This window comes from Budorcas taxicolor, chromosome 11 (assembly GCF_023091745.1).
Source record: "Budorcas taxicolor isolate Tak-1 chromosome 11, Takin1.1, whole genome shotgun sequence".
Lineage (NCBI taxonomy): Eukaryota > Metazoa > Chordata > Mammalia > Artiodactyla > Bovidae > Budorcas > Budorcas taxicolor.
In genome coordinates, this window is record NC_068920.1 from 28,841,926 (window position 1) to 28,867,099 (window position 25,174).

Here is a 25,174-nt window from a genome sequence, read left to right on the forward strand (position 1 = left end):
AGTCATTCTGACTCCTAGCAACCCCATGGACTGCAGCCTAACAGGCTCCTCTGTCCATGGCGTTTTCCAGGCAAGAGTACTGGAGTGGGTTGCCATTGTCTTCTCCATGAGTCACAGTCCCCAACCCCAAACCTTGTTAGTTCTGATCCAGTATGTTATTCTGCAGCCAAGGCCTGTCTGACTCATCAAGGTGTTGCAGTAAATACTCACGGAATCCTTGGAGAAGTGACCATTGTCCACAGAGTCCATTGGCACTGGTGGCCTCTCAAGTCTTGCTCTAGGATCTTGATTGAATCGATTGCATTTTTTTTAGAAAGTCTCTTCTTCATTTTGAAACCAGGAACCATTCCCAGAGGGAGATCCTTATGCTGCTGACAGTGCTCTGACTTCCCCTCAAACTGTTCCCTCGCTTTAACAGATCTCTGATTAGTAATTATCTTCCAACCCAAAAAGAAGAAATGCACTTACCTTCACCATTAAACCAGTATTGTAAGCCCTAGACTATAAGGCTACCTTTAAGAAAGAAGGCATTTTCATCCCTTCTTCCTTTTCAAATAATTCCACAATTTCACAAGGATAAATATGTGTCACATGGCAGGCAGACTGAATCAGGTTTAGCCGTACATTCTCAGAGCAGAGAGCCTGAGGTTGGCTTTGCCGCTTAATTTTTAACTTCATTTTCAAGTTCTCACTGATAAAATGAGTATCTCAAAAGACGACACCATGTTTTTCTGCTTTGAACTCTTCAGACAGCCGACAAAGTCAACAAGCCTTTTTTCCTGAAAGGAAGGCAGCATGGCATGGAAGAAAAAGCAGGGCTCCTAGAACTGGCGAGATGAGATTAACCCCTTCTTCACTTCCTAGTATATTCTGTGGCCTTGGACAAGTAATTTAACTTTTCTGTATTCGTTTCTGCTTTAGTAAAAGCTTCCCTGGTGGTTCAGTGGCAAAGAATCCGCTTGCCAATGCATGAGACTCAGGTTCGATCCCTGGGTTGGGAAGATCCCCTGGAGAAGGAAATGGCAACCCACTCAAGTAGTCTTGCCTGGGAAATCCTATGGACAGAGGAGCCTGGCAGGCTAGAGTCCAAGGGGTTGCCAAGAGTCAGACATGACTTAGTGACTAAATGACAACAATCTCAGTAAAGCAAGGGTTATAATGTTCAATTCATGGGGTTACTGGGCAAATAAAATTAAATACATATGCTAACCAGTAGTAGGTCCTCACATGGCAACTCACACCAGTATTTTTGCCTGGAGAATCCCCATGGATGGACAAGCCCGGAGGGCTACAGTCCATAGAGTCACACAGAGTGGACATGAATGAAGTGACTTAGCATGCAGGCATGCACGCAGTAGGCCCTCAATAAATGAGATATTTTCCCATTAAAGGTGGTTCAGTGGAAAATAATCTAATAGCCAATTCAGGAGACACGGGTTCGATCCCTCAGTTGGGTAGATCCCCTGGAGAAGGAAATGGCAACCCACTCCAGTATTATTGTCTGGAGAACTCTAAACAGAGGAGGCTACAGTCCACACAGTTGCAAAGAGTCAGACACAACTGAGCACATACGCACACAAATCAGCTAGGCTTTCCTTAAGCATTTGGTGTCCACAGCTTAATAAATGTGAACTTTGGCTACTCTGACATCTCACTACAAAGTTACCCTGCATCCATCCTTCCTGCTTCTTATCTGTGCTCTTTCTACTCCAGTCTCTGCTTGACTCCTAGTACTTATACTTGGGTTTTTATTTATTTATTGACCACAAGGCATGTGAGATCTTATTTCCCCAACCAGGGGCCAAACCTGTGCCCCTTACACTGGAAGCATGGAGTCTTAACAACTGGACCATCAGGGAAGTCCCTGCACTTGTGTTTTATTTGAGGTTCTTAAATTTTGGACTGTAGTTGCTACTGGGTATTTCCAGTTAGACTCTCAGCCCTTATAAAATGAGGTGAAGTCCTGCTGTTCCTGCCTTTATTAGCTTCGGACTGCCTTACTGAGTTTACTTGTCCCAGTTAATCTCTCCATACTCCCCCAAGGAGCCAACTGGGGCTAGCACTTTAGCTTAGCTACTTGGTTCCTCTGTATTAGTGTTCTATTGTTGCTGTAGTCAATTACCACAAACTTACTGACTTATTAATTACACAACACAGATTTATTCTTACAATTCTAGAGGTCAGAAGTGCAAAATGGGTTTCACTGGGCCAAAACTCAAGATATCACCAGGGCCACATTCTTCTTGGAGGCTTTAGGGGAGAATCTTTTTTTCTTTTTTTTTTAACCTTTTGTGGCTTTTCATGTCATCTGGCTTCCTTGGCTCATGGCTGCTTCCTCCATCTTTAAAGGCAGCAGCATAACATCTTCAAATCTTTCTACTTCTGACCTCCTACCTCCCTCTTTATAAGGAAACTTGTATCGATAATTCTATTGGGCTCACTTGAAAAATACTGGATTATCTTCAGGTCTCAAAACCCTTAATCACATATGCAGAGTCCCCTTTACCACACAAGTTAACGTATTCACAGTTTCCAGGGATTAGGATGTGAAAATCTTCAGATGCCATTACTCAGCCTACCACAGTTTACATTTCAAAAGTATATAAGTAGCTGCTGCTGCTGCTAAGTCACTTCAGTCGTGTTCGACTCTGTGCAACCCCATAGACGGAAGCCCGTGAAGAATTAAAACAACAGTACCTTCTTTCCTGCAGTTGAAAAGCATGACCTGGTAGCAGCCCTTGTGGAAAAAGTATTTGAGACTGGATCTGCCAAAAAAGGACTAAATGTGGTAAGGAAGGAGTGTTCAACAATGTCCAGTGCCACAGTAAGATTCAAAATATATTTTTCAAGCTTCATATTTTGTTTAAATTTAATCCTATAGTTGGATTTTGAAAGCTCCCTGAAGGAATCTTGTATATTTTGAGAACTGGTATATCCATAGCTCTTGGTACAGTATCTGGTCTACAGTATATGTTTAATAGACATTAATTGAAAAGCAGAGACATTACTTTGCCAACAAAGGTCCGTCTAGTCAAGGCTATGGTTTTTCCAGTGGTCATGTATGGATGTGAGAGTTGGACTGTGAGGAAAGCTGAGTGCCCAAGAATTGATGCTATTGAGCTGTAGTGTTGGAAAAGACTCTTGAGAGTCCCTTGGACTGCAAGGAGATCCAACCAGTCCATTCTAAAGGAGATCATCCCTGGGTGTTCTTTGGAAGGAATGATGCTAAAGCTGAATGAAACTCTAGTACTTTGGCCTCCAGTACTCTTCACCTCATGCGAAGAGTTGACTCATTCGAAAAGACTCTGATGCTGGGAGGGATTATGGGGAGGAGGAAAAGGGGATGACAGAGGATGAGATGGCTGGATGGCATCACCAACTTGATGGACGTGAGTTTGAGTGAACTCCGGGAGTTGGTGATGGACAGGGAGGCCTGGTATGCTGCAATTCATGGGGTCGCAAAGAGTTGGACACGACTGAGCGACTGAACTGAACTGAACTGAATTCACTGAACAGATGAATTCTTGAGTCACATTTGCCATTAAAAATCAAGACTTCTGCAGCTGGTTCAAACTCCTTAGCCCCCATCTTGATTTTTACATAACAAAGTGTAAATCAGCTCAGTGAGCACCATAATAAGTACCTACAACTTATTTATAAATATCAAGAGTAGCGTAGCAGAAAATATCAGAATCTTAAAAAGTTAAGTCTCTTTGGCCTGGCATTACCGACTGTTTCTAGTCAGAGAAGTTCAATTCCACACTGTTTTTTGAGAATTTATATGTTCCGGACAGGATGCTAGCTTCCAAGAATATCAGTTTGTTTAAGACTTGACCCATGACTCCACAGAGTTTGGGATCCAGAATCAGACTACACACAAAGACAGACAACCGGGATGAAAAGTAATAAAAACCAATACATGCGTCCACAAAGGGCTTCCCTGGTGACTTAGGGAATGCAAGAGACACAGGTTTGATCCCTGACCAGAGAAGATCCTACAGGCCGTGGAACAAATAAGCCCGAGCACAACTACTGAGCCTGTGCTGCAGGGCTGGGAAACCGCAACCACTGAAGCCCGTATGCGGAAACTACTGGAGCCCTCTTGCTCTAGAGCTCATGCTCCGCAACAAGGGAAGCCACCACAGTAAGCCTGCGCGCCACAACTAGAGAGTAGCCCCCACTCTCTACAACCAGAGAAAACCCAAGTGGCCCCGAAGACCCAGCACAGCCCAAAATAAAAATAAATAAATAAAATTATTTTTTTAAAAAGTGTGCACAAAGCACTAGAAGACAACAAATAAGGACCCCTGTCAACACAAGGGTGTCAGAGGGAGGCCTCCTGGAGGAGGCAGTCTGTGGTTCGTCCTCATGAGTGGTGTGAAAGATCCAGGAATAATATAGAGGAAGGATCTTCCAGAAAGAACAAGGTCATAGAGATGTGGTGAGCTGAATTAGAATTGTTTAACATCACTGGGGATTAAAGTACACAGGCATGAAGGAAATTTGGTCAACTAACTGGAAACATGACAAACATTAAAAAAAAATCAATTGCTTTCGACCCCACGGACTGCAGCCTACTAGGCTCCTCCGTCCATGGGATTTTCCAGGCAAGAGTACTGGAGTGGGGTGCCATTGCCTTCTCTGTAGCAGCAGCAGCAGCAGAAATAACTAGCCAAGAACAGAAATTGAAAGAGACTTTTAATATTCCACAGTAATAAAAACTCTAAATTTTTAAGGAATTATTTGAACAAGGACAGTATGATTCAAAGGAGGAAAACAATAAAATTGTACTAAAAGACATAAAACAAGATCTGGCTAAATGGCACTATATACTATATGATTGGGTAGGAGAACTTAATATCATAAATATATTAATCCTCCGTGAATTAATAGACAGATTTCAGTAAAAATCCAACTAGAAGAAGAAAAGATGGAAGGACAAACTGGAAATAGCCTAAATGCATATCAGTGGGACTAACAGAATACACTGTGATGCAGCCTTATAGAAAATTAAGCAACAGCTTAAAAGAATGAGTTGCATCTGTATCATTTGACCTGGAAGCTTTTGAACAATGTCATGCAATTTTAAATGAGTAAAGCAAATGTAGAATACATAGAAAGGGATTCACTTTTTCTAAATTTTTTATTTATCCAATTTCTAATTTATTTACCCAAGAAAACTCTGAGTATTTTTGTATGAGATTCTATGAGCCAGACCAGACTGTTAACTTCGGTTATCTGGTTTGGGTAACTAGTGAGATGCTAAAAGAAACCTGTAACACTAAACAAAAAGGTGACTAAAAAAAAAAGCAACAGTTATAGTCGATGCATATAGAACTGTGTGTGTGTGAATATATATATGCACACATTTGTCTGTGTGTATGTACATGTACACACATATATGTGTTCAATATGTATGGTTTTCTTTCTCTTTCTGTTCTGTGTTCTGAACAAATCTCTTAAAAAATTTTCTTCCACTGTCCTAAAATAGCACTTCTTAAATTTAACATGCATATGAATTACACAGGGAACTTACTAAACTGTTAAATACCTCAGTGAGTCTGGAGTGGGCCTGAGGTTTAGCATTTACATCAGGCTTCCAGATGATACCAGTTCCCATGCTGGCCCATTGCTACTTTGTCAGTCGCTCAGTCATGTCTGATTCTTTGTGAGCTCATGGACTGTTGCCCACTAGACTTCTTTATGTAGAAAGAAATGCTCTTATACTCTTCCACTGTATTTCATCTATAATTCATTGCAAGAATAATAGTCAAAAATTTATTAGCAGTAAAGTTTCTTTTTTCAATACCCATAGTTTCCCTAGGAATCCTAAATTTTTAAAATAGTCAACCTTTCTTATTTAATTTCTATGTATTTCAGTTTCATAATTTCCTGGTGATTTTAATTAAAAGTTAATATTTCATTTATTTCCTTAAGCAGTCCAAACATAGTTACCGTTGTCTGACTTTGAAATTATTTTCTCTTAAAGTAAATTCATGTTCCATTTGTTGAGTCTGACTCCTCTCTTTTAGGTCTATAATCTTAAATTTTGAAATTTTGGTGTGCAAATCAAAAGACAGTGTTTTTATTTATGTCTCCTTCTCAATCTCTCTCTTCCCTCCTGCGTCTCCCTCAGGGCTAAGCTTAAGCTATGTTGCCTTCATCTGCATTTTAAGGTTCCTGTTCCAGAACCACTCCAGGTCTTGCCCTAGCATTCTAAGTTTCCTGCCCTATGACAGTATTCTGATTATCTCAAATCTGGTCTCTGATCCTGTGGGCAGCTTGACTGAGGTCCCAGTCATCAGCCTTAGTCTGTGTTTGCACCCCTGCCCCCTCAGGACTCTATCTTTCTAAGGGCTATAGCCCTGAATGTCATCAGTCAAAGATTGATCTGCCGCCTATTTCATCATGTGTTAGATTCTAAGATGACCTCGGTGATCCCTGTCTCCTCGTGTTCCTTGAGTGTGAGTGTGAGTGACCTGGGATTTGCTTCCAACAGAATATGGCATAGGTGACGGGATGTCATTTCCATGAGTGTATTATGTTATATGCTATATTATCCTCCATCTTGTAACATGTTTGCTCTCTTTCTCTTTTGTCGGCTTAGAGGAAGCAGGTGGTTGTATTAGGAAACCCCTACAAAGGCAGAAACTAGGAGACTATTGGAGCTGAGGCAGCCTCCACAAAGAAATTTAAACCTTCAATTCTTCATCTACAAGGATTTTTGTTGGATTTTTGCCAACAACTCAAGGGAGCTTGGAAGTAGATATCTCCCCCATTATACTTCTGATGAGAGTTTAGGTTTATCCAACACCTGAACTGTAGCCAGGTGAGACCCTGAAGCAGAGAACCCAGCTAAGCCATGCCTGAACTCACTTACAGACACTGGATAAGAATAAATATGCATTGTTTGAAGCCACTAAGTTGCTAGCAATTCATTTTGCAGCAATAACTAAATACCCATGAGCCATATAGTCTAATATCAGCTCCAGATGTCCAGCAGTGAGCCTGTCTCTGGTCTCATGTCCTTATGGAGACCACTCTTTATCTCTGTCCTTTATCTCTTGTACTGTTTTAGGCACCTCTGTGACCCTGAAAGGTGTTAGAATGTAGAGGCGTTTTCCCAGGGGTGGAGACTTACAGGAAGGGACGCTGAGATTGAGTTTGACTGTGGCTAAGAGTTAGCGAAGGGTTTTAGTTCATCTCTGGAAGGAATCAGGTTCTGTCTGCAGTTAAGAGGTCCTTGGGATCTGGACTTAGGTTGTCTGGGCCCCTTCAAGGGAAGGGGATTGGGTGAAAAAGAGGAAGAGCCTAGCTCAGAAAAAAACAAACAAACAGGTTCATTCTTCACCTTCCCCCAGCACTCTGGATCAATGGAGGTATTGAATTTTTCCAGCCATATAATCACTGCCTAAGGGAAATATGCACAGGAGAGAGGAGGAAGCAGATATGAGTTCTGCTAGATCCCCAGATTTCTTTGAAACCAACCCTCCTGATGAAGCCCATGCTCTCAGTCCTGGAACTTCACTGTATTTACATAATAAGGAATATTTTTAATGACCCTGATCTTTCTAGAAGAGTCATTCTGTAATCCTGAACTCCCTTCTCTTGGTGAACTTTCACTTCTTCTTCAGAACATAGCTCAAAGGTTAGCACCTCTGCAGAAGTATCCAGGTTCTACCAGGAGTTTTTGCTTCTTTGTTTTTCTTCCTCAGCCTCAATACTTTTTTTCACCTTGTATAACATTTAGAACATAATTAATTAAAAAAAATATTTTGACTTTCTGGAAATTTTTAAAGGAAATAAATTTTTTTTAGTTGATATATTCCTAGGATTCAGGCTAGTGTCTGCCATAAAAAAGAAAATGAAAGTGAAGTTGCTCAGTCGTGTGTGACTCTTTGCAACCCCATGGACTGTAGCCTACCATGCTCCTCCATCCGTGGGATTTTCCAGGCAAGAGTACTAAAAAAGCTGTTCAATAAATGCTCATTATGTTAACAAATGCTTACATTTTAAATGACAGGATTTAATTGTCATTGTTAGCATGAATCATTTAAAATCATTTATAAGGGCCAAATTAAATTTACATTTTTTTAAATGTAACATCAAAGGAGTAGTTATGCTTTCATAAAGGCAAAGCCATGGGGACATAAATGTGAGAGTGCCATCTACTGGTAAACATATAAACAGGTAAGGCACTAATAAGACTGGTAAAATATTTAAGGAGTGTGTGTGCTAAGTCACTTCAGTTGTGTCTGACTCTTTGTGATCCCATGGACCGTAGCCCACCAGGCTCCTCTGTCCATGGGATTCTCCAGGCAAGAATACTGGAGTGGGTTGGCATGTCCTTTTACAGGAGATCTTCCTGACTCAGGAATTGAACCAATGTCTACTTTAAATAATGTCTTCCTTATGTAGCTTATATAAAATGTGAAAGAAAGATAGAAGCAAAATTGACAGATGCTGTGTGATATTTTCCTGGAAACTATTCTTATCCTATTAATACATGCAAAATGTAATGATATTTTTAAATGTAAAAGAAAACAGTAATAACAATAAATATATGAAATGACAAATTATCAAAAGTTTTTTCCACCTCTGTCCTTCCCCCCAGATTAGAAATAAAACTAGGATGCCAACTATTTCAGTTTATATTCACTATTGGGAGGTCCTAGCCAGTACAGTAAGGGAAGAAGAATAAAGGTTAATGTTAAATGTTAATTGTTTAAATACTCCAATTAAAAGGCAAAGATTAGTAGAATGGATTTAAAAAATGCCAGAACTGAACATATATTAGCTAGAAGAAAAACACCTGAAATACAAAAACACAAATAAGTCTTAAATAAATGTATAGAAAAACAGGTATTATGCAAGCAGTAAGGGCATCACTGGTGGCTCAGATGGTAAAGAATCTGCTTGCAATGCAGAGACCAGGGTTCAATCCTTGGGTTGGAAAGATTCCCTGGAGAAGGGAATGGCTGCCCACTCCAGTATTCTTGGCCTGGAGAATTCCATGGACAGAGGAGCCTGATGGGCTACAGTCCACAGGTTCTCAAAGAGTAGGACACGACTGACGAACGACTAACACGTCACACTTATGCAAACAGTAAGCATAAAAAGATTGGAGTGTCTATATTAATAAAAAATAGAGTTTAAGACAGAGAGCATTTCCAGAGATAAAGAGTACCATTCTGTACTGATAAAAGGGTCCGTTTTTTCATCAAGAAAACATAATCATAAATGTGTATGCGCTTAATGACAAGCCCTCAAAATACATGATGCAAAAATGGAAAGAATTAAAGGGAAAAAATAAGCAATTCTATAATCCCAGTTGGAGATTTTAATACCTTTCTTTCAGTAGTGATATAATAACTAGATAAAACATCTAAAAAGTCACATAACACTGAGAAACCCTATCTATCACCTTGAACAAATTGGTATTTAAAGAACATTATACTGAATTATACTGAATATCTGCATCCACATTCTTTTCAAGTACATATGGTTATAGTCATAATGATAGACATATTCTAGGCCACTATACAAGTCAATAAAGTTAGAGGAACTTAAATCAGATAGCATATGTTGCCTTGGGAATTCCCTGGCAGTCCAGCAGTTAGGATTCCAGTGCTTTCACTGCCAGGGCCTGGGTTCCAACCCTGGTCAGGAAACTAAGATCACATAAGCCCCCAATTTGTGGAAATTAAGCAAAATACTTCTAAACTAATCTGCCATGTAAAAATCATAATAAAAATTATAATATATTTGAACTATAGAATAAGGCATATATAACTTTGTGAGAGGCAACTAAACAGTGCCTACAGGGAAATGTATAGCTTAAACTGTTTACATTAGAAAATAAAGATAGTCTAAAATCAAAGCCCAGATCCTGCAAAGGTGATATGTCTAAAAGAAGACACCTCCACTACCACCAATAAAACTGAGATCCCAAAGGGTGATAAAGGTGAACTAGAAGTAAACCCATTTCACCTCCTGGAATCTGAAAGAGCTCTGAGAACTCGGGTGCTGAGGAGGGTGCAAAGAAAAGAAAAAGAGAGAAATAGACCCTGGTAAGTTGTAACCAGAGGCCAATTTTTATACATATTTGGGGTGAAATTTCATATCACTTGGGTTATCAAAACAAAATTATTAGTTTGTTCCTTCTTTTTATTGCTGTAAAAGAAAAATATTTTTCCTACCATCTCCCCTCCCTTTCAGCACAAGCTGAGTGCCAAAGATACGGGCCATTTCACCAGTTTCCTCCCCGGATCTTATAGGGCCCCGCCTTCTGAAGTAGTTTCACTTTTGTTTGTAGTTAACTTCCTCACCCAGACCTCAGGAACCAGCAGCTACGGAGGGAACTAGCGCGAGTATGTGACTGTCTGCTGTGTGGAGAAGGGAGTGGAAAAGGTCAGACCCATGTTTTCTCTTGTTTTCTCCATGGAGGGACAGGAGATGTGTGTTGGAGGAGGGGATGGGGTAGCCGGGTCTTTGTTTCATGGCTCTCACACAGGGTCTGCTTTCTTTTTCGCCAGACTCCATGTTAAATCTCTGAAGTACAGAAGGTGAGGTGAGTGAAGGTCCAGGACAGGCACCCTGGGGGCTCAGAGGAGGGGAGGTCCTTCTTCCCTAGGAGCATAGCACCAGTGGCAGAGAGGAGCCTAGTGTATCGCTTGGGGGAGAAAACCTGCCAAAGAACAGAAATCTCCAGAAGAAATTCTCTTTGGATCCAAGAGACTGGTCCTGGTTATTAGAGGGACATAGCCTATCCAGTAACTTTAGTTGAATCCTTGCTTTTGATTCTGGCCCTGTCAGTTCAAAGGAAAGGCCACTCTCAACTTCCTTCATCCTCTGCTGCCCTCCCTGACAAACTCCCAGGAATGGGGAAGCAGGGAACTGAGCCAGGTTCCCAAAGCAGTCTAAGCTGTGGGTGAGAGGGTTGACTCCTTTGTCTATTGGTTGTCAGGTCCCTAGGGGTTAAGCCCTCAGGATTGAGAGGCCCTGCTTTCCCATCTGCTTCTCACCTTCCCCTATCCTGGATTCTGCAAACTCACTGTGTTCCAGTCACTCTGAACTTCTCCTGAGACACAGGTCCTGCTTGGAGAAGAGACAGTCACTTCCCTAGCTGTCAAGGAGTTCTGCTCCCCTTCTCTTCCCAGCTCTTTTTTCCTCAGGTCAGGGAGCGGGGAAAAGAACTTGATTTCTTTACTTGTTCTTCAGGTTGTCTTTTTTGCTTTCATTACCATCCAGTTAGGTTTCCACAAGGGACTTTATTATGGTGTCTTTTGTTGTTTGTGGGGCAGGAGTGAGGGTTTAATTAGAGTCAAATTTGATTGTCTCAATCAAATCCTTAATAGACCACCCCTTTACCTAAGTGTTACTACCACTTACAAAGAAACAATTCTGGTACTAATTATTCTTGATGTTCATTAGAGGGAGAAAGACTTTAACAGTCCCTCACTGAGTTCTCTCTCTTGCTGCAGCTTTGGTTGAGGAAGTCAGCTTGGTTTCTCTCCCTCTCTCAGTGAAAACTTTTCACAATGATGGAATGTTCTCTATCTGGGCTTTCATATAGCTACCAATCATCTGCAGCTATTAAGCAATTTAAATATGGCTAAGAGGTGCAAGAAACAGAATTTTAAATTCTATTTAATTGTAATTAAAGTGGCCACATGTAATAGTCACGATCATATTCCACAACACAGCTACATTCAATGCATCGTCTAAATTCCAACCTATTTCTTCTCTCTCTAGAGCAGACTCCATGACCTGTTGAAACCAGTGGCAACCAGTGCATTGCACAGAGACTCAGGAGAGGTAAAGTTCCATCACTGTGGGAAAATTCTGATTACTTCATCTCTGTGTCTAGATTCAATATTGGAGCTTTACAGGAGAAACCATGGCCTCAAAGAAGATGAGGGAGGAAGCCACCTGCTCCATCTGCCTGCACCTGATGACTAACGCAGTGAGCATCAGCTGTGGACACAGCTACTGCCATGCGTGCATAGTGAGCTTCTTTGAGAACCTCTACCGGATGCAACCATGGCTGAAGACATTCTCCTGTCCCCAGTGTCGAGCACCATTTAACATGGAGAGCCTCCGGCCCAACAAGCAGCTGGGAAATCTCATCGAAGTCATCAAGGAGATGGACCAGGAAATGTCATGTGAGGAACATGGAGAGAAGCTCCACCTGTTCTGTGAAGACGAGGGCCAGCTTATCTGCTGGCTCTGTGATCGTGGAGCCCAGCACAAAGGGCATGCCACAGCTCTGGTGGAAGAAGCATGCCAAGGCTACAAGGTGAGTGGTGGCCCACAGGGCTTCGGCGAGTACTTGGCCTCATATTGCCCCTGAGACCTGAGATTCTTTGGCCTGAAACCCAAGATTAGGATCCTGAAATCCTATATCCTGTCATTCATCTGAAAAGTAGAATGATGGGTCCTCACTAAATCAAGTCCCAAAGGTTACTTTTGTCCCTATCCTTTCTGGCTCTGATGAACTCCTCCCTGCTTTAGAATGCCATGTGCACACCTGCATGTTTTATTGCTTCATACCGTGTGTGTAATTTGAGAAACAACAATATGCAAGACCACGGGAAAGAATCTGAAAACACAGGCGTCAAAGACACACCACCTTAGATGTCTTACAGTCTAATAGGAAAGACAATCAGCAAACAGGCTGCCTGGAGTCCCCTGATTTGGATGGTGGAGCAGAGCACTAAGGGGTGTGGAGTAGTAACTAAGGAATCTTTCCAAGAATGACTCTTGAAGAATATATAAAAATTAACCAAATATATTAATAGAAGTATGGAGAAGGGAGAGGACATTCCAGACAGAGGGGACCACATGTGCAAAAGCACAGCCATGGGAGCATACCTGACTTGCTATGACTAGGCCGGGGGGTAGGCAAGGGAGGCAGGTGATGTTACGGGAATGAAAATCAGGTCTGCATCCTAGCCCAGAGTAGTCCTGGCCATGGGGGGATTTTCATTTGCAGAGTGAAAGATCGGGCTAACAATGAAAAGAACATTCTGGTACTGATACAATGAAAGGAATACTAAGTAGTAAAATTCAGATTATTCCTATGAGAAGTGGAAAGAGATCAGTTCTAAGCCAGATTCAGGAAAGAGTGTGAGTGGAAGGATTTGGAAGTGATTGGTCGTCAAGGATAAAGCAGAGAGTGAGGTTTTGAGCAACTCCTGAGTTTCTCACTCAAAGCATGTACTCACATTTTGAGTGAGTACAGTACTAATGTGTAAAACAGAAAGCTAGTGAGAAGGTGCTATATAGCACAGGGAGCTCAGCTCTGTGCTCTGTGATGATGACCTAGACAGATGGAATGGAGGGGGCGGTGGCGGTGGAAGGGATGCCCGAGAAGGAGGGGATATATATATATATACAAATGGCTGATTCATGGTTTTGTACAGCAGAAACTGACAACATTGTAAAGCAATTATATTCCAATAAAAAGACAAAACCATTTTTTAAAAATCATGTAAGGGAAGACTGACCTTTGCAATCATGGAACCTAGTGGGCATAGTCTTGCTACCTATTCCTTCTCTTTCTAGATTTGAGAAAATTGTTGTCCCCAGTGTGAGCTCCTTGTCCCCCCATTCCATGAACTGGAGGTGATCTTCTATTAAGGTTGAGTCCTCCATCAGTGTATGCCAATACTGACCACCACTCAGCACATGGCAGCTCTTCCTTAAACTCCATGGAGCAGTTAATTGCTGTAATGGGGATATTCCCATTGGAATTATTTTCCCACCAAGTAGTAAAAGAAGCACCTTGGGGTGATGATTCTAAGCCTAGAGAATTAGACTGCTTAGTTTGAAATCTTAATTCAGCTACCCATTAGATGGGTGGCTTTGAGCAAGTTATTTAATGTCTTCATGCCCTGGTTTCCCTAACTGTGAATGGGGATAAGAGTAGTTCCCTTCCTCCCCAACATATATGCTCAGCAGGTTGTTATAAGGCTTAAGGACATAATACATGTAAAGCTTAGAATTGCATTTAGCACATAGCAACTGCAGTACTGACTTGCTAACAAGTTCTGCAGAGCCCTTTCTTGACAGCATGCAAGAATTAATGAGTATACTTACTGGGTTTAGGACAGGAGCTGATTCTTTTAGTATTGATCACAGCTAGCAATTTGATTTAGCTTAAACTTGCTTTCCATAAAAATGTGAGACACTGTCTTGAAAAATAACCTAAAAGCTTGATATGGATACTAAGTCACTTGAAACCATTTAGTTTCATGATACCATTTTTCAAAAGGCCTCAGAGCCGCCCTCCTCCATTAACTGTTTCTAATAACTCTGGCTGGCAGCCTAATCTTTCCTTCTTGACTCACCATAATACGTACAAATTTCCCTGTGTGCCAAACACTTTGGCATTGGTTCTGTTTGGATCAGTACATTATTAAATAAAATATTTTTAGGTGATTATTATCTTGTTTTATGTGCAGCATTTCCTTGGCAAGACTGTTAGTGGTGGTGGATGTAGCTCAGACTCTGGGTCAGCAGATGAAATGGAATCACAGTCCAACCACCCACCAGTTACAGCCCTTTGGGCAAGTTATTTATTCCCTTTCTAAGCCTGTTTCTGCAGCACAGAAATGATGTTAAAAATCCTACTAACTGCTCAGGGTTGCCAAGGGAATCAAATATGTTACTGCATATACAGCCCTTGGGCTTCCCTGATGGCTCAGTGGTAAAGTGGTAAAGTGGTAAAGTGCCAATGCAGGAGATGCAGTTCGATCTTTGGGCTGGGAAGTTCCCCTGGAGAAGCAAATGGTAACCAACTCCAGTAATCTCACCTGGGAAACCCCTTGGATTTCCAGAGGAGCCTGGCAGCCTATAGTCCATGGGGTCGCAAAGAGTGGGACACGACTTAGTGACTGAACAACAACAGCAAAACACAGTCCTTGGCATGCTTCCTGGCAAAGTGTGAGGACTCAATGCATATTCAGTTTTATTCTAACAGTCTTGGAGGGCTGGGCTGCCCCTTAGGTGGCTAATGAAGAACTGTTGAATAGACTTTATTCACTCAATTTTTCCTTCAGGAAAAGCTCCAGCAAGCTGTGACAAATTTGAGGCAACTGGAAGAGGAATGTATGAACCTGAAGGTGTTCACAGCAGAGCAAATAACCAAATGGAATGTAAGAATTTGGGCTTATTGATCTCAGGCTATTTTCCATCCTAGAGCTTAGATATAGGGGGTGATTGGGCAAAGCATAGTGAAAGCTTATTGTCACTAAATCAGACCAAATAGACAAAATCCAAAGAAGAAACTACTGTTTTTATGCCCCTCGTTGTCTAAAATCTATGAGAATTTATCTCCAACCCCTTCAACCTTTCAGTAGTAGTTGGCTAGGATTCTGAAACCTCAGTCAGGCGAAGCAGAACTGGTATGCTCCTTTACCTAGAGTCATTCTTCACTGAGTTTCAGTTCTTAATATCTCAAAGTACCTTCCTGATTTGAAGGCCTTATTAACCTTATTGCTGTGGCATGCGTACTGCAGTACAGGGCACATGTACCACAGTACAGCGTGTGGCTCACGCCTCACGAGTTCAGAAATCAACCCTTGTGACTGCTAAGAAAATAGAATCACTCCAGGTTGAGATTCATATTACTGAAGCTCATGAAGCTGATGAAGGAAAGCTACTTGGATTATAAGGAAGATCCAAGTGCTTCAAGAACCTACACACTTAGTACCGCAGACTCTCAGGTCTATAAGACTATTTTCACGGCTGACCAGCCTCCCCCTGATCAGAGATGCATTTCTTTACAGAATATTTATGTAATTCATCAACTTGCAGACAAATCCCATAGGCCAGTTAGGCATTTTGCCTCTTTCAGAGGCCTCTTCCAAACTTCCAACCTCTCTGCTCCGATCCTTTAGGTATGGTTGTTAAACTTAAGCTCTCAGAGGACACTCTTACCTCTCTCATTTCTGGGATCTTAGGCAGTGGGAAGGATCTTGACCATCAGTGACCCTTCAACCACATCACAGCCATTGAAACACTGTATGAACTGAGAAATCATCCACGGAGATTGCAATTCTTCTCTCACCCCAAATGAAAGCTGAGTCTGACAAGCTGTATCATGTGGTTTCTGTTACTCTTACACGTAAGGTTGAGTACATGGACCCGGGTTGGTGGATGACTATTTCATAGTTAACTATGACAAAAGTGTGCTACCCAGACCTCCTGCTGCTGAGAATAATGGACTCTCCTGTTAGCTTGGGTGCCTTAAAGTCCAGCCTTGGTGATGTTCACTATAAGCTTTTGTTTCAAGAAATCCTCTCAGACTCAGAGCTACCTTCTTACATCTCAAATAAAAACTCATTTTTATCCTTTTAACTGATAAAATTTTTGACCTTGGTTCTAGTCCCATGATTAAATTGTTTATCACTCCTGCCCATCTCTTTTGCATGTTGGCTGAATAAGGAAACCGAGTGACTCTAGAGAATTGTGATAACCTCTCCCACATCTGAATATCTGCCTTCCAGGCATGACTCTACAGTGGGACAATTTTCCAGCTTGAATGAGTCATGGGAAAATAATCTTATGGTAGCTGAGCAAACTTACTTTTGTGTGTGTATGTATTAAAATATACATACCAAAATGTCCTGTTTAACTATTTGTATGTGTACAGTTCCATTCCTTCCTCCTCCCAGCTCCTGGTAACCTCTACTTTCTGTCTCTATGAATTTGACAATTTTAGGTACCTCATATAACTGGAATCATAAAATATTTGCTCTTTTTTTCTGGTTTATTTCACTTAGTATAATATCTTTAAGATTCATCCATATTGTAGCATGTATCAGAATGCCATTCCTTTTTAACACTGAATAGTATTCCACTGTATCTATAGATTGCATATCAGTTCATCCATCAATGGGCATTTGGTTTGTTTCCACTTTTCCTGACTCAAGGAGAAGATAGAAGTTCGGAAACAAAAAATCCAGTCTGACTTTAAGACTCTCCAGAGCTTCCTTCATGAGGAAGAGAAGTCTTATCTATGGAAACTGGAGAAAGAAAAAGAGCAAACTCTGAGGAGACTGAGGGACAATGAGGCCAATCTTGAACAGAAGAACCATGAACTCCAGAGCCACATCCTGGAGCTAGAGAATAAATGTCAGTGCTCAGCCCAGAAATTGCTTCAGGTAAGACCATGCACTTGGAGTAAGGAGGGAAGGTATTTGTTCTTGACCTTTCAGCAGGAGAATGGTGAGGAACCATGGGAAGCTTGGTGAGGCTTGCCTGTTTCACTCAAAAATGGCACATTAGTGTAGGGAATTTAAATTTAATGTTCCTTTTAGATACACATCAGTGTTTGCAAGGTGGACCCCACCAGTCTATAGAGTGCCTTTAGGTGAATTAGAAATAATACGGCTATGGTGGGCTCCTTGGCTAAATGGAACCATGGGACAACTTTGGCTACCATTTATTTCTGTATCATGTTTACAAAACTCTGACTGTGAAAGTGTCTTCTGAAATACCCCTTCAGATGACTGATGGGTGACAAAGTGGGACAGTCAAAGTGAGTGATTATTTTTTCCTTGATTTGCTTGTAGAGCCCTCCAGAGCTCTTTTGGATCCAGCCCATTACAATAAACTAAACTATGACTGTAGCTGTTTTTTCCTGTTCTTACTATTAGAACTAGGGGTCACCCTGTAAGGAGGAGAATGTAGTTTGATGCCCCACCACCATGTGATAACCTGCTGCTACAACCATAGTGGCCCAGTCTCAGGGCTTAAGCCTGGGTTCACCACTTTGGACCTTTGCAATAAGTGTCTCTAATATGGGCTCACTCTGAAGGAAATGAGGTCACTGAAAGCAAGTCTTTCCAGAGGGAGCATGGGACAAAGCTCCTGGCCTTCTTCCACATAGCAAGGAAAGTAAACACCCTGATACGCTGACTATTCCATGGGGCCAGGATGGAAATCATCATCTCTAGGTATTCATCAATATCTAAGTCCAGGATTAGTCTTTTTTACTTCTTTGGAAGGAGTATTAGAGAGAACAGCCTCACATGCCAAGTCCCATGAAATATTGATGTTCCCACACTTATCTTTTGTCTTTGTCTCTTCATAGGATGTGAAAGATACTTTGAGCAGGTGAGTCCTATATGAGTTCAGGAGGGAAAGAGGTGTGGGTATACAGAGCTAAATGGAATTTACACTGAAGAAGTCTTGGTTTCTGCTTATTCTAGGAGTTGGGCTGTGAAGCTAGAACAACCAGAGGCCCTCTCTTTGGACCTTCATACTGTGTGCAATGTTTCTGAGCTTTACTTTGATGTAAAGAAAATGTTAAGGAAACATCAAGGTATGTGAAGAAGCCCTAAATGCTACAGATAGACGGGCCCTTAAGTGGTAACGAAGTTCATCACCTGTCCCCAGGCAGGCTCACAGCCAGAGAGGTTATTCAGGTATCTTTAGTGTAGCTGTCATTCTCCCTTGTTAGTTTTCTCCAGTGCTTAGACAGGGACATGGGATACTGGTTATCTGTGCAGACCCAGTTGGGTCCTTTGCTTAGGGTCTCACAAGGCTGCAGCTAAGGTGTTGGCCTGGCTGTGTTCTTATCTGGAAGCGAGACTGGGAAAGAATCCTCTTATAAGCTCACTCAGGTTGTTGGCAGAATTTATTTCTTTTGGGTTTGGCATTTAGGGCCCTGGCTTGTTGCTGACTGCTGGCTGGAGGCTGCCTTGGATTCTAGAAGCCACCCTTCAGCTGCTTGCACTTGGGCCTCCCACCTCGGCCAGTTATTTCTGCAAAGTAAGCTACAGAGAGAGAGAGTCCCTAGAGCAAGTCTGCCAGAAAGAGAGAGGCTTATAGAGTGAAATATAGTCACATCTCATGATTATTGCCACAGCCTACAGGTTGGAAACAATTCACAGGTCCTGCCCACAATCAAAGGGAAGGAATTCCATAAGAGTATGAACACTAATGAGGGTAATGAAACTATGAGCCATGTCATCTAGGGCCACCGAAGATGGATGGGTCATGGTGGAGAGTTCTGACAAAACGTGGTCCACTGGAGAAGAGAATGGCAAACCACTTCAGTATTCTTGCCTTGAGAACCTCATGGACAGTATGAAAAAGCAAAAAGGTAGGACACTGAAAGATGAACTCCCCAGGTTGGTAGGTGCCCAATATGCTACTGCAGATCAGTGGAGAAAAAAACTCCAGAAAGAATGAAGAGATGGAGTCAAAGCAAAAACAACACCCAGCTGTGGATGTGACTGGTGATGGAAGTAAAGTCCGATGCTGTAAAGAGCAATATGGCATAGGAACCTGGAATGTTAGGTCCGTGAATCAAGGCAAATTGGAAGTGGTCAAACAGGAGATGGCAAGAGTGAACACTGACATTTTAGGAATCAGCAAACTAAAATGGACTGGAATGGGTGAATTTAACTCAGATGACCATTATATCTACTACCATGGGCAAGAATCTCTTAGAAGAAATGGAGTAGCCATCATAGTTAACAAAAGAGTCTGAATTGCAGTACTTGGATGCAATCTCAAAAACGACAGAATGATCTCTGTTCGTTTCCAAGGCAAACCATTCAATATCACAGTAATCCAAATCTATACCCCGACCAGTAATGCTGAAGAAACTGAAGTTGAATGGTTCTATGAAGACCTACAAGACCGTCTAGAACTAAAACCCAAAAAAGATGTCCTTTTCATTACAGGGGATTGGAATGCAAGAGTAGGAAGTCAATAAATACCTGGAGTAACAGGCAAATTTGGCCTTGGAGTACAGAATGAAGCAGGGCAAAGGCTAATAGAGTTCTGCCGAAAGAATACACTGGTCATGGCAAATATCCTCTTCCAACAACACAACAGAAGACTCTACACATGGATGAATATAGAAATCAGATTGATTATATTCTTTGCAGCCAAAGATGGAGAAGCTCTATACAGTCAGCGAAAATAAGACCGGGAGCTGGCTGTGGCAAAAATCATGAACTCCTTATTGCCAAATTCAGACTTAAATTGAAGAAAGTAGGGAAAACCACTAGACAATTTAGCTATGACCTAAATCAAATCCCTAATGATTATACAGTGGAAGTGACAAATAGATTCAAGGGATTAGATCTGATAGACAGAGTGCCTGAAGAACTATGGATGGAGTTTCATGATATTGTATAGGAGGCATTGATCAAGGCCATCCCCATGAAAAGGAAAGGTAAAAAGGCAAAATGGTTGTCTCAGGAGGCCTTACAAATAGTTGTGAAAAGAAGAGAAGGGAAAGGCAAAGGAGAATAGGAAAAATATACCAGTCTGAATGCAGAGTTCCAAAGAATAGCAGGAGAGATAAGAAAGCCTTCCTCAGTGATCAATGCAAAGCAATACAGGAAAACAACAGAACAGGAAAGACCAGACTCTTCAAGAAAACTAGAAATACCAAGGGAACATTTCATGCAAAGATGGGCATAATAAAGGACAGACATGACATGGACCTAACAGAAACAGAAGATATTAAGAGGAGGTGGCAAGAATACACAGAAGAACTATACAAAAAAGATCTTCATGACCCAGATAATCAAGATGGTGTGATCACTCACCTAGAGCCAGACATCCTAGAATGTGAAGTCAAGTGGGCCTTAGGAAGCATCACTACGAACAAAGCTAGTGGAGGTGATGGAATTCCAGTAGAGCTATTTCAAATCCTAAAAGATGATACTGTGAAAGTGCTGCACTCAATATGCCAGCAAATTTGGAAAACTCAGCAGTGGCCACAGGGCCAGAAAAGGTCAGTTTTCATTCCAAGCCCAAAGAAAGGCAATGCCAAAGAATGTTCAAACTACTGCACAACTGCACTCATCTCACACACTAGCAAAATAATGCTCAAAATTCTCCAAGCCAGGCTTCAACAATACATGAACTGTGGACTTCCAGATATTCAAGCTGGATTTAGCAAAGGCAGAGGAACCAGAGGTCAAATTGCCAACATCCTCTGGATCATTGAAAAAGCAAGAGAGTTCCAGAAAAGCATCTACTTCTGCTTTATTGACTATGCCAAAGACTTTGTGTGGGTCACAACAAACTGTGGAAAATAGAGATGAGAATACTAGACCTCATTACCTGCCTCCTGAGAAATCTGTATGCAGGTCAAGAAGAACAGTTAGAACTGGACATTGAACAACAGACTGGTTCCAAATCAGGAAAGGGGTATTTCAAGGCTCTATATTGTCACCCTGTTTATTTAACTTATATGCAGAGTACATCATGAGAAATGCTGGACTGGATGAAGCACAAGCTGGAATCAAGATTGCTGGGAAAAATATCAGTAACCTCAGATATGCAGATAACATAACCCTTATGGCAGAAAGTGAAGAACTAAGGAGCCTCTTGATGAAAGTGAAAGATGAGAGTGAAAAAGTTGGCTTAAAACTCAACATTCAGAAAACTAAGATCATGGCATCTGGTCCCATCACTTCATGGCAAATAGATGGGGAAACAGTGGAAATAGTGACAGACTATTTTTGGGGCACCAAAATCACTGCAGATGGTGACTACAACCATGAAATTGAAAGACACTTGCTCCTTGGCAGAAAAGTTAGACAGCATATTAAAAAGCAGAGATATTACTTTGCCAACAAAGGTCTGTCTAGTCAAAGCTATGGTTTTTCCAGTAGTCATTTATGGATGTGAGAGTTCAACTATAAAGAAAGCTGAGCGCCGAAGAATTGATGCTTTTAAACTGTGGTGTTAGAGAATATTGAGAGTCCCTTAGACTGCAAGGAGGTCCAGCCAGTCCATCCTAAAGGAAATTAGTCCTGAAAATTCATTGGAAGGACTGATGCTGAAGCTGAAACTCCAATACTTTGGCCACCTGATGCAAAGAACTGACTCCTTGGAAAAAACCCCGATGCTAGGAAAAATCGAAGGCAGGAGGAGAAGAGCACGAAAGAGGATGAGATAGTTGGATAGCATCACCGACTCAATGGACATGAGTTGGTAATGGACAGGGAGGCCTGGCATGCTGCAGTCCATGGGGTCAAAAAGAGTTGGACACAACTGAGCAATTGAACTGAACTGAACAGATGAACACCAAGAGGCAGAATCATGGAAGGCTACCTTTTTGTCTGAGTGACATCATGACGAAACCTGAACTGAACTGAAATGGGGCAATTTAAACTCTTTATTTGTCCTGCTTAGTTTGAATTTCTGCTTTACCGCAGATATATTGATGCATTAGATTACAAGACACTGCCTTAGACTTTGAAAAGTGAAAGTGAAAGTGAAGTTCACTCAGTCATGTCCGACTCTGGAGACCCCGTAGACTATACAGTCCATGGAATTCTTCAGGCCAGAATACTGGAGTGGGTAGCCTTTCCCTTCTTCAGAGGATCTTCCCAACCTGGGGATCGAACCAAGGTCTCCTGCATTGCAGGAGCATTCTGTACCAGCTGAGCCATAGGAAAGCCCAAGAATACTGGAGTGGATAGCCTATCCCTTCTCCAGGAGATCTTCCCAACCCAGAAACCGCACCGGAGTCTCCTGCAGTGCAGGCGGATTCTTTACCAACTGAGCTATGAGGGAAGCCCACCTTAGAGTCTACCAGGGGTCTAATTAGAACATTTATATTTCTTGCCTTTATAACATCAAAAATATTCTGAATTTCAAAACCCATTTGGCCCCAGGGGTTTCCGATAAGGATAATGAACCCTTATTCAGTTCCCCCTCAATTTATCCATGACAAATAACAGTAACAACCACTACCAAGGTCTGTGACTGATTTCCAAAGAGCTCAGTAGTCAACCATCTTTCAGGTGATATTACTAACCTGTAGAAATTCGATTTTCTCGGCTTGATTTTCCTGGATCATCCCGGGAATATTAACTGAAGCCCTAAACTTTGTGAGTCTGGCTCATAATAAAGACTCACTGAACAGAGTTAATAAAGGGATATTTACAAAGATGAGGATTTTACTGCTAACAAGAAACCGTGAAGCAACCCAAGGCTAGGAATAGGTAGGAAGTCATCACCTTCCCAGGGTTTCAGTAGCAGATGGAGGGAGCTGTAGCTAAAGGAGAGTGTGAGCAAACACAGACTCTCCAAATCACAGCCAGTGGGGAGGGACTTGGGGCACTAAATACTTCTAATTCTGCTTCTTTTTGCCCTACGGTCTCCTCTAGTCCTTCCCATTGGCTTAACCAAACAGCAGTCAGAGGGAAGGGAGCCTTGTTGAGGTCCAGAGGGGTTACCCTTCCTGGACATGGAGCAGGCTGGAGAAGGGTAGAGAGTGATCTGGAGGAGCAAAGGGAGAACATCCAGCACAGGAAGTGTTTCCTAACACTTGATTTCCCTTATTACCACAATCCAACTGATCAGTGTTTAACCCAGTAACAGAGTAGTTTCTTAACTCTCTTGCTGGAACACCCTACTACCACTTTTCATTTTTAAAATTGCACTGCTGGTCAGTATCACAATTTAGTTTATCATACCTTTTTCTGTCTTACTTGACTCTAGTCAGGTATATTATTCTGTATAATCCCTATAGGATATTACCTGAAACAAGAAAGAAGAGCTGAGGCGTATGTCCTGAAGCCTGGGTAAAATTCTGGGATTTCCAATAACAAGCTATGACATCAGTTGTATCATTTTCCTTGTCTGATCCTCAGTATAAATGGTAATTAAGTAGAGATGAGGAAGGGCTCATTTACGCTTCAATATTCCATGATTCCTAGAAGTCCTCCAAGAGAGAGGAGGGACTTTGGAGAGGACAGTTAATCATGTTAACTATGGTTAGTCCTGCCCCTTGGCTTCTCTGAGTGACTAAGATGGTGATGATGTTGTAGATGATGATGTTATCATTATTATTGGGCACTTATCTTGGTGACAGATACGATGATTTCCACTTTATATTTAACAAAACTGAGGCTTAGAGAATGAACTAAGGCTAAGCTCATGACACCTAGTAAGAAACAATGCTTGGATCTGAACACAGACTGGTATTATTTAAAATAAACTGTGCTCTCAGCTACAAAAATCATGTCCTTATTTTTGTTTGCAGTCAGCGTGACTCTGGATCCAGATACAGCTCATTATGAACTAATTCTGTCTGAGGATCGGAGACAAGTGATTCGTGGATGCCCTCAGGAGAAGCTTGATAATTCTTCTAGGAGATTTAGTGCCTTGCCCTGTATCCTGGGCTGTGAAGCCTTCACTTCAGGGAAACATTACTTTGAAGTAGATGTGGGAGAAGGAACTGGGTGGGATTTAGGAGTCTGTATGGAAAATGTCCAGAGGGACACTGTCATGCCGCAGACGCCTCAGTCTGGATTCTGGGCCATCAGACGGTGCAAGGAAGGCTATGTAGCGCTTACCTCTCCCCTAACTTCCATTCAACTGACAGAGAAGCCCCTGGTTGTGGGGATTTTTCTGGACTTTGAGGCTGGAGTTGTGTCCTTTTATAATATGACCACTGGCTCTCACATCTTCACCTTCCCGAAGGCCTCCTTCTCTGACACTCTCCGGCCCTATTTCCAGGTCTATCTGTATTCTCCTTTGTTCCTGCCTCCCCCAGATGAGTAAGGGACAGACCAAAGTCTCCTCCTTGGTTTAACTAGTATACAAGTATAATCTAAATCTCATGAGCACAGAAATGTGGTCTCTTTTCTTCACTGCTATTTCCTTGTACCTAGAACAGTGCTGGGCTTTTAGTGCATAGTTAATAACTTTGCATTGAATAAATGGCTATAATGACTATAAAAATACCCCAAAGGGTCACACTGAACTAGGGGAAAGCAAGATAATAGCAATGATTTTGCTTGGTCCTCTCCATCCCTCTTCAATGGATTTAGAGCTTTGATTTCTAGAGTAGAGTGGTTTTTTTCAGAGAAAATTCTATATCCTTAAACACTTATATTGCTAAACAAGAAAAAATGATGATGAAAATAAAAATTCAAGTAAATAAATTTAATTAACAAAATAAATATTTGGAAACTGTAAGGATAATAAAGATAAAATTAGAAGTTGATTTTGATGCTGGCAAGTTATAGAAAGAAAAATAAGTCCTACTAGTCCTTTCAGGTTAAGAATGATACTATATTAGATAAACCACTGGCTGCTCTAATAAAAAGGAGAACACATAAAAAAATAGAAACATGAAAGAGCACAAACTGGAATAATAATTTTGAGAGCAATTTAAAGAATT

General features: G+C 41.6%; 1 protein-coding gene across 1 annotated transcript; it reads left to right on the forward strand.

Annotated features, from left to right (window-relative positions):
- Nucleotides 1–10,314: 10,314 nt before the first annotated feature.
- On the forward strand, nt 10,315–24,668 carry TRIM38 (tripartite motif containing 38). Its single transcript, XM_052649265.1, has 7 exons — nt 10,315–10,410; nt 11,870–12,298; nt 15,063–15,158; nt 16,938–17,168; nt 18,101–18,123; nt 18,219–18,331; nt 24,032–24,668. The coding sequence occupies exons 2-7, from the start codon at nt 11,900–11,902 to the stop codon at nt 24,550–24,552; spliced, it is 1,383 nt and encodes a 460-aa protein (XP_052505225.1). The 5' UTR covers nt 10,315–10,410; nt 11,870–11,899; the 3' UTR covers nt 24,553–24,668.
- The last annotated feature ends 506 nt before the right edge of the window (nt 24,669–25,174 follow it).

Coding starts and splice junctions, on each gene's coding strand:
- TRIM38 (XM_052649265.1), top strand. CDS start 11,900: ATGGCCTCAAAGAAGATGAGGGAGGAAGCCACCTGCTCCATCTGCCTG. Junction 12,299..15,062: donor AAGCATGCCAAGGCTACAAG/GTGAGTGGTGGC, acceptor TTTTTCCTTCAG/GAAAAGCTCCAGCAAGCTGT. Junction 18,124..18,218: donor GTGAAAGATACTTTGAGCAG/GTGAGTCCTATA, acceptor TGCTTATTCTAG/GAGTTGGGCTGTGAAGCTAG.